This window comes from Prionailurus viverrinus, chromosome C1, assembly GCF_022837055.1.
Source record: "Prionailurus viverrinus isolate Anna chromosome C1, UM_Priviv_1.0, whole genome shotgun sequence".
NCBI lineage: Eukaryota > Metazoa > Chordata > Mammalia > Carnivora > Felidae > Prionailurus > Prionailurus viverrinus.
This window is the reverse complement of record NC_062568.1, coordinates 29698018-29710649: the sequence shown is the minus strand read 5'-3', so window position 1 is coordinate 29710649 and position 12632 is coordinate 29698018. Positions and strand designations below refer to the sequence as shown.

Genomic DNA, 12632 nt, shown 5'->3' with positions numbered 1-12632 from the left:
CACTTTCACACCTTGCTGAAGAGAATGTAAATGACTAGTAATGTTGGATCTTCTTTATAAGGACCTTAGGAGAAAATTTTCAGTTTTTTCATCTCAGTTCTAGAAACAATTGTGCTTTACCTAAGAAACTGATTTGTCTTATCTTAAGGATCTCTAAAATTCATATAATTAATCTCTCTTTACATTTGGCTGTTTTAAAGTTCAGATAGATAAATTTGTATCTCAACAATAACATAAATGTACGGCATGTATTTTATGTATTAAGTTCATTCCTGCCTTCATGTTATTTATTTTATGGTGCTGTATGTAACTTTATTTATTGCCTTAATTAGTTTTATAAATTGCCTTAATAGTGTGTCATATAAATAAAAAGTTCAGACATACATGAATAAAATGGCATGCTTTGAAAAAAATACAATGAAGGACCATTTTAGGGTGTAAAATTTAGGTAAGATATAAAATTAACTCAGGGGAATCCAGTCAAAAGCCAAATAAAGCTGTATTTTTATACTGTACAAAAGAAAATTTACAGTCTTAATGTAACTAGATACATCTAGGGGAAAATTACACATCTCTCAAGAAACACAATATTTAACATCTTAGATATGTTTCTGCATTGCAGACTGATAATGAATTTTATACATCTTTATTTACAATAACTTAAAATATTTTTTCATCTCTGGCAGATATTTACAAGGTCAACAGTGACTATGTTTCACATTTCAACAATCAACAGCATTAACCAATTCAGTAAGACAGTTAAGATAATGGCTTACATGCACCAATAAATGATTTTAAATGTGCGTTTTTTTTCTTCAGCTCTGAAAAAATGAAAGTTTTCACTAGTCCTAGATTGAAAGGACATCAGTCAATAGAAATCATATTTTCTTCATGCCTATCCTATTTAAATTTTCACCGGCACGAGTCTCTGAATACTTGGGAAATTTATACCAAGCTGTAGGTTGATGCTGGTTTAAAAAAAACAAGAAGAGCTGATCTATACATTCCATATCATTTTATGAAGCAAACATGTGGGATATCTCCTGTTTACTTGACCATTGTGACAGAGACCAGACTATATATTACTATAATAAAACTCTTGAGAAATTGTAGCTCAGAAGAGCTCAGGAGACAAAATAGTGTGAAAATAATTTTTGCACCATAAAAACGGTTTCTCTTAACCAGTTAAAATGAATGTAAAGTCAGCATAATTTTTAGAATGAGAATCAAAAAGATTAACTGGAAAGCAGTTAAGCTTATTACAAATATTTATTTATCCATTTTTTCATAGACTTTAATAACCTGTATACCCAACGTGGGGCTTGAAATTACAACCTTGAGATCAAGAGTCACATGCTCGACTGAGCCAACCAGGCACCCCACAAATATTTTAAAACAATACATGGAGCAATGAACTTATCTCTCAATTCATTGTGGATGATAAAGCTTAAAAAAAAATCCAAAACCTACATTAGGAATTATTGGAAAGCCAATCTTCTGTTTCCAAGATAGCCTATCAATACGTTACTTTTAAACTACAACCTGATATGAAAAAAAACCACATATATAGAATCTGTTTGCAACATTAGTTAATATATAATTACATTTTGTGTCCCGCCCCCCGAAAATCATTACTTAATAGTTTAAGTAAATCCATTAGATCTTATTGGTTCATGCATTTAAAAAATGAGTATTTTAGCTTTTATTAATGATGTTTTCTGCAAAGAAAAAAAAAAAAAACACCCAGAGTGATCATGTACATAAATTATGTAAAAACATACCATTTTGGCCAGTATCATACTTACTGGAAATAACTGCCATTACCCATTTTAAAAGATGCATTTCCATAACTCCCCCCTCAATTTTATTATTAAAAAGCCATCGTATCATACAATATACCAATTTTAGGAATTTCAATACTGATGAGCAGAATCCTTAATTTAAGGAGACATGAAAATGTGCCGTAATGAATAATATTTGGACTTCTTAACTGGTGCTTTTGCTGGAAGTGTAAAACGTTGACATAAGAAAGCCTGAAATGGAATCTTGTAGGTACTGTATACCTATGTTGCAGATCAAAGAATCATTTAGTATTTATTTCCCCCAGGGCTAGAGAGTAATCCTTTATGTTAAAGGGGCCTCATTCCTTAACAGTTAGGTACTTTAAAAAAATTATATTTGGTTGATACATTTTCTTTGGTAAATTTTGTAATCAATGAAGAATTTCCTCTGATACAATTAACACTGAGCTGTTGACACATAAATACAGCAAACCAGTTTGATACCAATTCTGCAGTTGGGGATGGATGGTCCAATTAAGTTCCTTTCTCTTTGAAAATAAAATAATTTCCTTATTGAGCCTACCTCCAGATACACAAAGACTCATATATACTGTAAGCTATACTTAATTCTGATTTTTGTAAAATCTATAGTAAGCCTAGAATCATAAAATCAGTCATCTGAATGTGCCTTAATTTGTAAACATTTTCTCAAAATCCAAAGTAAAACATAGAACCTACATTTCTGTACTGTGCTGCCAGTTATTTCACATCATTTCCAGCTTTCGGCTAACTTCTATTCTGAACTGTTTGCTCTCGTGTATATTACTCATGTGACTAATAGTTAAGAGTACAAAAATACTGAAGCAATTGAAGTTACCAAAAGTTTATGATTGTGTGGTCAGGTTTAGAAGGAATGTGTCTATGGAATAGGGGAAGGCTGGGTGATGAGGACTCCTCTAATTCTAATGGCAGGATCACCATACAAATTTCTGGCAATGCCAAAAACCTAATATAATTTAAGTGCACATTGGTTGACTTTATGAATATTATTTCCTATGTATATTCAGTGCCAATATGATATACCCATTAGGTACACAATGCAGATAATACTAAAATTTATGCCTTATATTATCAACATGACCACCCTGGAAATGGAAAATTGTACCAATCTGGTGACTCATGATTTTATTAGCACTGTTTACAATTTCACACTGCATTCCATCTTATAATCTGGCAAATATTCTAATTTTTGAGAATTTAAGTTTTCAATAATTTCTAGTTGGTTTTCAAATAACTTGTTTCTAGAAAGCACTTTAAAAAAATTAAAGTATTACAAATAAGTGTCTCAACCGACTTAGTGGTTTGAAACATGACAATAATCATTCAACTTGAAAGGTAAAAAGTCTTATATTCAGACTGTTTAACATAGCCATAGTATAGAAAAGTTGCTCTAAAATTCTTACAGATTTTCTGACCACTGGCATGACCTATTAAACATTTTTAACCTGAAAAGCAAATACATAACTGAAATACTGATTTAAAAAAAACCAAAAACTTAGTTTGTAATCCAAGATTAGAAATGGAGAGCTCTTCCTTGCCAGTGTTTATATAAATAGCATACTACCCCCTAAAGACAGATACTAGTTTTTTAAATTTATAAATGAACATGCAGAGAATTAAATGAGACAACTGATTGTTATTAACTAAAGTATTCAAAAATGGACCCATACAAACCTCACAAAGTGAGGTAGCAGAAACACCCCACTTCATTAAAATATTCACAAAAATAGTGCAAACAAAAAAAAATCTGAAAAGTTATTCTCAGTATTCCAGTGTCTAATAAATAGTTTAATTTAAAGCTACTAAGTGGAATTTGAGAATATACATTGGAAATATTGAGCTTATATAGCTGAGACTACTGCATTTAAGACATTTTATATGGTATATACATTTTAAATGACATTATGGTCACCATTCCATTATGGAATCATAAACTTCACACTATAAACCTTTTTCAATTACATAAGGAAATATTGCTTGTATCTATTCTAAAGCACATGTAAGGTTCTATTTTCTCAACATTAGAAATTAATGGAATGAAATTTATTTAATCTTTTCTTTGCAATACTCCATTGTGCAACACAATTAATTTGCCACCTAGGTGACTGTGAAAGCTGGCTGGCTGATTCAAAAGTTATTTTAAAATAGCTAGAAACACTGATCAAAGCCATTTCTTTGGGTTTATTTTTGCATTTAAATAAATCCCCAGAAATATAATCAACTATAAAATGGCAGCATACAACTGGCATGGGGCAGAAAATAGTAAGGCATAAATTAGAATTAAAAAAATGTATCTATCCTTACATCTGTGGTATAGATACCTACATTTCCAACACTTCCCATCTAGGTTTATTACTCTGCATATTTTCTGGATTTCATACTTTTCTTAATGTGCTATATTCACTAACTACTAGACCAGAAATATAAAGAAACTGCAAAAATGGAGACAGTTACATACCACATTTACCATAGTAGAGTACAGGGAGGCAGTGGGTGTTAATATGCATTTGATGGGAGACAGGAGTTATATTCTGGCTCTGCTTCTTAGTTATGTGAACTTAATCATGTCACAACTGTTTTGAGTCTCAGTTTCCTGAGGATGATATTTGGGGAGCTGGGCTACTAGCTAGATTATTTCTAGGGTCTCGTCTAGCACAAAAATTCTGACTATAATAAACAGGCACAGAAGAGTAACTGGGAGCATAAGAGTGGTGGTAGGGGTCAGTACTTCAAACTATAACCATTTTCCCCCTTCCAGCTTCTCTAACCTGACACAGATGGCATCAGATTGTTTTATTATAGAAAACAAGTATTTTCTCTGTAATGAGCTTTTCCATAGAGAGAAGGACTTTTTCTTATGAAAGGTAAGAAGTATAAAACAACAGGCTGTTAAATAATAAAGTATGCATATTGCTGGTATATATTTGTAACAGCTGTTGTATATCTGAAAACTATTTTGAATTAAATGCCAATAAATAATGCAAATGAATATAAAAAATCTCTTAGAAAATTTGACTTATGGTTTATTAAAACTCATTCCATTTTAGTTATATCTTGCACAGGAAATCTGTTCTAAGACCCTGAATGCACAGTTTGAACTAAATGAAATGTTTCTTCATTAAAGCCAAATCACATAACTTAAAAGAATGGAAAAAATGTTACAGGGTCATGAAACATTAATGGGTATATATACATACAAAATATGCATGTATATACATACAGATAAATAAATTCTTAGAAGTTGAAAGTTTTTCAAAACCAACTTTTCAAGTATAAGATTTTTAACAAAATAAAAGCGAGATTTATATGTATTACAGCTTTTGCTGTAATTTGGTATTGTTTTGTGTGTGTGTGTGTGTGTGTGTGTGTGTGTGTGCGCGCGCGCACGCGCTTTAAACCATGCTAGATTTAGATGCCAACATATGTACAACTTGTTGAAATCAAAACAACCCATCAGCCTCCTAAATCAACCGCTGATGGCCAAGATCTTACCCCTTGGTAAGAACAATGCTCTTTTCCTTTCATACCTGAAACTTTGCTTTCCTCAGGATGTTACAGATCTTTACACCTCATTTTTTTTGGCTGCTTTCAAACTCACTTATCTGACATCCCTTAAATTAAAAAAGAGGGACATCTAAAATATGTCTTTGTGATACACACACACACACACACACACACACACTCACTCACTCATACACACATCAATACATTTCTATTTATAAACTTTTAACTTTATCCCAGACTTTGGCAATGTTGTAGTAGTAGTATTGGTTGTGTTAGTTCAGTTCAGGTTCTAGGTTTCCATTTTCATATGAGCTGAAAAATGTTATAGACCACCAAATTCAAACAAGCATCTCATCGTTCTTACAAAGATTCTAACAAAGTCCCCTATAAAACAAAACAAACCCTCTTAAAATAAGAAGAGGAGAGGGGAGATTTTCAGATGTGGAAAAAAACAAGAGGCATTTTTCTGATTATTTTATCAAAATCTACTGTAATTTTAATTGGTAGAGATAAAAATTTAAACTTTGTTAATTAAATACTTGCTTTCTATAAATTCAGTATATTTTTCTTTCACAATAAAATGTCTAAATGTATAAAGCACTAATAGCTCTGATGTATTTTGTGGAAGGATAATGTATATCAGTTCAAGTCACAATACACTGATTTTTAAAAAACCAATATATTCTCTTCTTTTTCAATCAAGCATTAGAGCCTGAGACCCAAAAGAACTTATACTGAAATCTTACCCAACCAAATCAGAACTAAAAAAAATTTTTTTTCACTAATAATGTTTTTTGTAGCCTCTTAGCACAATTACCAAAATGATACTTACATACATTCAACACCTAGCTTACTGGCATGATTTCCAAGTTTTATAAAAATGAGAAACTTTTGCAGATATATGATCAGAAGGTACACAAATTGCATTACACTAAACATAAAGGCAGTGTGGTCCTTGTCGGAGAAATCAAGTCAGTACCCCCTGGTAGAAATGTTCTATAAAAATGTGTCACGTTGAAGCATCAGTGTTTTCAGCCAATTATCTGTCCCTGATGTATTTCCTTAAAGTATATGATCTATCAGGACTTCAGGTTTCTTAATCCAAAATATCTGACTGAATTTAGGTACATCTAGAAAGCAGCTGAAAGGGCTTCTCCAATAGTCTGACATCACAGAAAGCAAGTTGAGAAATCCCCCTCTTTACCTGAAGACGTACTTGTTCTACTTCAGTCATCATCAGCTCACAAAGGAAAAGAAAAAAACCTATCAAAACTTCCCCTCGCACACACAGTCCCACACAAGCTAAACAAAAACCACCCCTCCCCCTCCCCCAACAAACCCCAGCACCAAAGTGTCAATCATTCCTGGGAAATAGAACATGCCCCTTGGATTCTCTGATTTGTTAGTTGTTCAAACTTTAAGGACAGAAATGACCTATGTCCTTGTGGGGAGGAGGGAAGACATGTTAATAATGACTATAGAGCCATTGAGAAAGTGCATTATCAATTAAACAAACAATTTTGAGCCCTGCCCTCCAAAGGAGGGGGCCATAACGTGATTTAAATGCCTCAGTAACTGAACCTTGTGTCCTGGAGATAAAGGAGATGGGGGGAAAAAGAGCCACCCACATTTTAATGAAAAAGTGCAGCAGTCTACCACCTTTCCCCATGCTTCTCAAGAAAATGATTGTACAGACTCAGAGAAGTCCAAAGTCATAGCAGAATCTCTGAGGCACTCCTGGTTAAAAGAGAAAAAAATATGATCCAGTAATCTCCACAGTTCTATAAATTATGAGAACAAACCCGTTTTGTTTTGTTTTTAAACAAAAGCCAAAGAATCAATTCATAGGGATCATATACACCATTTCCTCTAACGTATCCTCAGTCTCACAGTGCTGAAATGGGACCGATCAGCCTACGATGGATTGCACATCACCCACAGAGAAAGGAAGGTATGGAAGATGCATACATTTTATACTGCTTCACAAACACATTTACAAGGAATAAGGTGAAGAGAAGATAGAGGAAGGAGGAAAAAAGAAAACCTTATTGCTGTTTCCATACAAAATACAGTATGAAGATACCTAAACTAAATCAAATCTGATTACGATGACCAATTTTTTCACAATGTGGGATGAAGTGTCTTCATGTACAATGAAATGTTCAGTTTAAAAGGTAAGCAAAAAGATGAGAGAGGATGTCAGAACTACACCTGGGATATTAGCTGCATATTGAAACTTGGGGATCGAGACTGCTTGGTTAAGGGAGCTCCTGGGCTAAGGAGCTCTTTACCTTCTCCAGCTTGACCTAGCCGGTCTTCCTGTAGACTGATAGTTGAGTATCGATTAACATTGTTAGCTGCTAGATTAGTAACTCCCTCAGTGCCAACCCCAATGCTGGTACTTGCTTGACTGCCATTTACATAGTCAAATGATTTACTTGAGGAAGCACTGGCTGTCCGGATTAGACTTAAACTATTGGCTTTTGGCACCACCTGGCCAGCAGGCAGGCTCAGGTGTTTCTTCATCGGTGTCAGCTCGATTGAATCTACACTAAGATCAGTTGGTTGCTGTACATACTGCCTGCGAATGACTGAATCTCGAGGGCTCTCACTGGATTTGATGACAGAAGCTGTTTCTTTATCCTTAGCTGAACGCCCAGCTGCTACTTTCCTTAAGCTTCCCCTCTGAGAAGAGGAGGATGGTTTGGTCCCAATTGGCTGACTGCTGAGGGAGGCCCCTGATGAAAAGCCTTCATCTGCATCATTTAGGTTTACCGACTCTTCTCCTCCATTTACACCCTCAGCACCTAAAAAACAAATCAGACAGACTCAGCAATAGCTAAGTTAAAAAAGAAGGAATTGTGAATAAAAACTCAACTGACCTTATCTCTTGGGTAACGTTTGCTATAGGTTGGAAATGACCCTGTTATCAAATCAACACTTACCCTAAATAATTTAGGGGAAGAAATCTTAATCTGCACAGAATTCTCATATGCTATCCATTGTGTTTATTCAGTTTTAATTAGTCCAGCTTTAGTAAGACTATCCACAAACAAACTTAGTATCTCAGTATTTAGGCATATAAAACAACTTCAGGTGAAATACATTTTGTTACTAATCTTTATAATACACCCTTGTCAATTTGAGGTGATGATATCTATCTGGTTTAAAAAAATCAAAAGGTTTTCCTCATATCTTCCTTAACCCACCATAAAACAGACCATTCAAGAGTCACCCTTCTAATTTCAGTCACCCAGAATAATGTCAAACTCATTATTCCTACAGGCAAACCCTTTTTAAAAAGGGCAGTAAGATTTTACATTTACTCAACAGCTAAGTGCTTCTACATGGCTTTAAAGCTTTTAACATGGAACTAGTAGATTTTCTAACTCTAAAAAACTGTATATTGTTTCCAGTAACATCATAATTATATTTTGTCTTATGGGCATATCTACTCACTGGTTTCCATATTTTCTTGACAAATTAATGTGAAGGAAATATTTGATTATCAGTAACTAGCAGAGATAGCTATAAGGATTTTTAGTTTCTATAGTATGTACATCTGTAATAATTTAGATTTTTAGTCTTGAGATGTAGTATTGTTATAATCACAAGATAATGTGTGTCCCATTATGTTTCGTGCAGAAACTGCAGTTAACAAAAGAATCCTTACCTTGGGATTTTGTTAGAAGGGAAGAAGCGTATCTAATATATTTAATTTGGGTTTTCCAGAAAGCCCAATTCTCTTACTGAAAGTATGATCAACAATCTCTTAACGGATAGCAGTTTGCTACATCATTACATATGTTTGCCAGACTGCAAGAAAGGTTTAATCTGAATCCACATATAGATATAAATATTACAGTTAAGGTATTAGGAAAAAATTCTAAACAAATACTACTTTGAGATATAGGTTATCTAAGTAAAATACACATAAAATATTTAAACACAATCTTTATTTAACATAGTACCTGGAAAAATAAAAAATAGTTTCTTAAATATATTTTCTTATATGGATTAGTTATTTCCTTCCTTCAAAAGAAGAACAAAATAGACTATCCTTAAAGCAGAAGGCATGTTGTTATTATATCCAGCAGTTTAATAATTAACCATCATGCAAAGCCATATGAAAATGCAGCTGACACCACTTCTCTCAACCCCTTCTTCAAAAGAGTATATAACGTACCTCAAAATGAAACTTTATATTATATTCACATGGTATCATCTTAACAATTTACTTACAGTTAGTATAAAGAAATCCAAAATACCCAAGAAAAGGTATTTACTGGTTCACAATTGATATCAGTAACATAAAACTGTAGTGAACAAAAATGTATCATCAGATATATATCTATTTATACTGAGGAAAGGAGACTGAGAGACTTAGTGGTAGCATCTAAATTTTGCCTCATGCAGATCTGATGCCCAAGCAATATGGCCATAAAAGAGATGATGATAACATAAAAGCCACCATGCAAGAGAATCTACAGATATTGCATATACCAAGAAATGCTGTTTCAATACAATTGAATACTAATATACTTTAATTATAGGCATTGTCCTCAGTTTAGTAAGAATTTTAAAACCAACTTTAATTTTTTATTAATGTTTATTTGTTTTTGAGAGAGATAGAGCACAAGCAGGGCAGGGGCAGAGAGAGGGGGACAGAGGATCCAAAGTGGGCTGTGCGCTGACAGCAGAGAGCTCAATGTGGGAATGGAACTCACAAACTGTGAGATCATGACCTAAGCCAAAGCTGGATGCTGAACCGACTAAGCCACCCAGGCGCCCCTAAATCCAACTTTAAAAGTTACAAATAAAATGTTACTTGACAATCAGGGTAAGGGAAGGCGATGGGTTTATAGTCTCCCTTCAATTTCAATACATAACAAATATAATTTTAATTGTAAAATGATTTAAAACCATCATACTAGAAAATTCTTTTAAAAGGCCAAATATTGATGTTAATACAAAAGCTCCAGCAGACTTCAGAATTACCAAAACTTTACATAGGTTTTAGTAATTTCCTTCCTTCTATTTAAAAAACCTCAAGGAATAAAAAGGCAGTTATGTCTCACAACTTTTTTTCCTTTCTATTTTTTCCCTGGATGATGATAACTCTACTCATGATCTGCAGGGAAGATAACCAAAAAGGATCTTTAATGAAATTTTCCATTCATGTCTGCCTTTTCTTATAAATTTAGCTCCTTCTGAAATTGATGTAAAGATATAATTAATCTAGATTAAAAGGCAAAATAATTTTTCAGAAATTTCAAACACATTGAAGGAACTTATTCCTCTTTCCTTGTGGCAATACCCCACTCTCACAAACTTAAATTTTACCAGTGATAGTAAATATTAAAAGAGGCCATTTTAAAAGAACTACTATTTCGGTTCCTTTTTCAAAGTATATGACTTTTGATGAACTGGAAGAAATGTTCCAACCTAATCCCACACTCTCTAGAATTTCATCAAGCATTAATTAACATAGTACTACATTTAGCACAAATAATCAACATTCTAAGAATGGTAGTATATATATCAAGTGGCTCATTTAGTCATCAGGAATGTTGAGAAACAGGCTGTTGTTCAATTTAGGCCTACTATGGGTTCAACATCAATTCATATACTTATTTTTATGCCTTTTTGACTATCTCAGGGATAACAAAGAGATACAGAGAAACTGAAAAGGGAAGGCTGCATCTTTCACAGGATCTCTGTGAAACAGCACCAACTTTTTGGGGTCCTTAGATCATGCACATGCAACACTGTTAAATGAAGTCAGGTCAATGTGGGCAAATGGGCAAAGGAACAGAGGACAGATTTAAATTCTTACTGAGCATGCTCAAACGCTAATGCACCAAAGAGCAAGAGACTTCCCTAAGGTGGAAGGTAACTGCTCCATATATGTTTGGTCTTAAGTAAAAATATATAACTTATTTTAAAATTATTTGCTATATTTTATTAATTAGTGTAAAGGTTCCAGAGTAGCAATACATTAAATAATGAAAAACTTAGGCTACAGTTCCCTCTTTCACAAAGCCAACTCCTATGAGCATTACATGTAAAACGGCAAATAAATAGTTTCCTATTGGAGAAAAGTGTTCTTTTACAGATGGTGGTGGTGGTGGTGGTGGTGGTGGTGGTGGTGGGTGGTGATGGTGGTGGTGGTGGTGGTGGTGGTTGTGGTGATTTGGGGGTAAAAATAAATTCTCATTTTGAGATACCGACATTGTGGAAACAAGATCTACTAGGATACCTGAACTCTAAATAACACATTTCAATTCTGTTTGGAAGCTATCTAAGACAACCATCAATATTTACAATAAATGATAAAATGCAGTGTCCACCAGGATAGCACATTTATAGAGGAAAGAGGCCAGTAGTTTACTAGTTAGACCCAGGTGACTTGACCCACAGACTGTAAAAAGTGATCAATACTGGTTTACTCTGTCAAAGAGATAAGAAATTCTTGTTAACTGACCAACCTGGACTTAGAGATAAATCGGCCAGCTCCACTTTAGTCCAATTTCCCAAAGATAATGTATGAATGTTTTAAAACTCTCTTCATATATTAAGGAATAAATTATTATATACAAGAAATCAATTCATATTGTCATGTCCATTGGGTGCATTTTTCCTTTCCCAATGTTAGAATAAACATGCTCAGTAATAAAAAAATCCCAAGCATTTTGGAGATAGGCCTCTGCCTTGTTAGTAGCCATGCCAAGCTGTTCTTTGATTACACAGAATGCAGATTCCAGGCCAGCACAAATGGTAACTAAAGATTGTACCTGACCTGGTGCTAGGCATATGGGGAGGTGTGCTTTGCAAGGAGGAGCTAATACACCCTGGGATAGTGGAAACACACACTAGAATGGAAAGATGTTCTGCTTGGGGATAGAGAGCCAGGATCCTTCTCCAGCAACTGCCTCACTGACTTCTGCCTCCTCATCTCTGTCCTACCCTCTGTTGTGGCTGCTGCTGAGTTGGGCTCCGGTGAGCCGTGCTCAGGGGTCCTGCGCACCAGCACCTCCCCCTCTTGCACACGTTTGATCCCTAGGTCAGTGGAGCCGTGTTGGACCGGGGAGCCAGGAATACTCGAGTCAGCCTCGTTTGAGAAGTCAAAGCCATCTGGGATTCAACATATAAAATTTTAGTGCTTTTGTGCTGTTCTATTCTTTTCTGAGCATTTTGCCCCAGGCAGATAAGAGAATGTATATATGGATATGATAAAAACACAAACGCTATTTATATAGTTACATGTGTGTGCACAGCATGCACACA

The 12632-nt window shown here is 34.3% G+C and overlaps 1 protein-coding gene across 9 annotated transcripts in view; it reads right to left on the bottom strand.

The window, feature by feature from the left end:
- Positions 1-480: 480 nt before the first annotated feature.
- Positions 481-12632, bottom strand: part of HYCC2 (hyccin PI4KA lipid kinase complex subunit 2) — a 91445-nt gene continuing 79293 nt past the window's right edge. For 8 of the 9 annotated variants that reach the window (XM_047870075.1, XM_047870071.1, XM_047870069.1 and 5 more), the window contains 2 exons: positions 12312-12479; positions 481-8152 (listed from right to left, as the gene is read on the bottom strand). In XM_047870075.1, the coding sequence (XP_047726031.1) occupies positions 7551-8152; positions 12312-12479 (770 nt within the window). In that variant the 3' untranslated portion in view covers positions 481-7550. The remainder of the gene's footprint in view (positions 8153-12311; positions 12480-12632) is intronic. The other variant, XM_047870076.1, reaches the window with a different exon arrangement.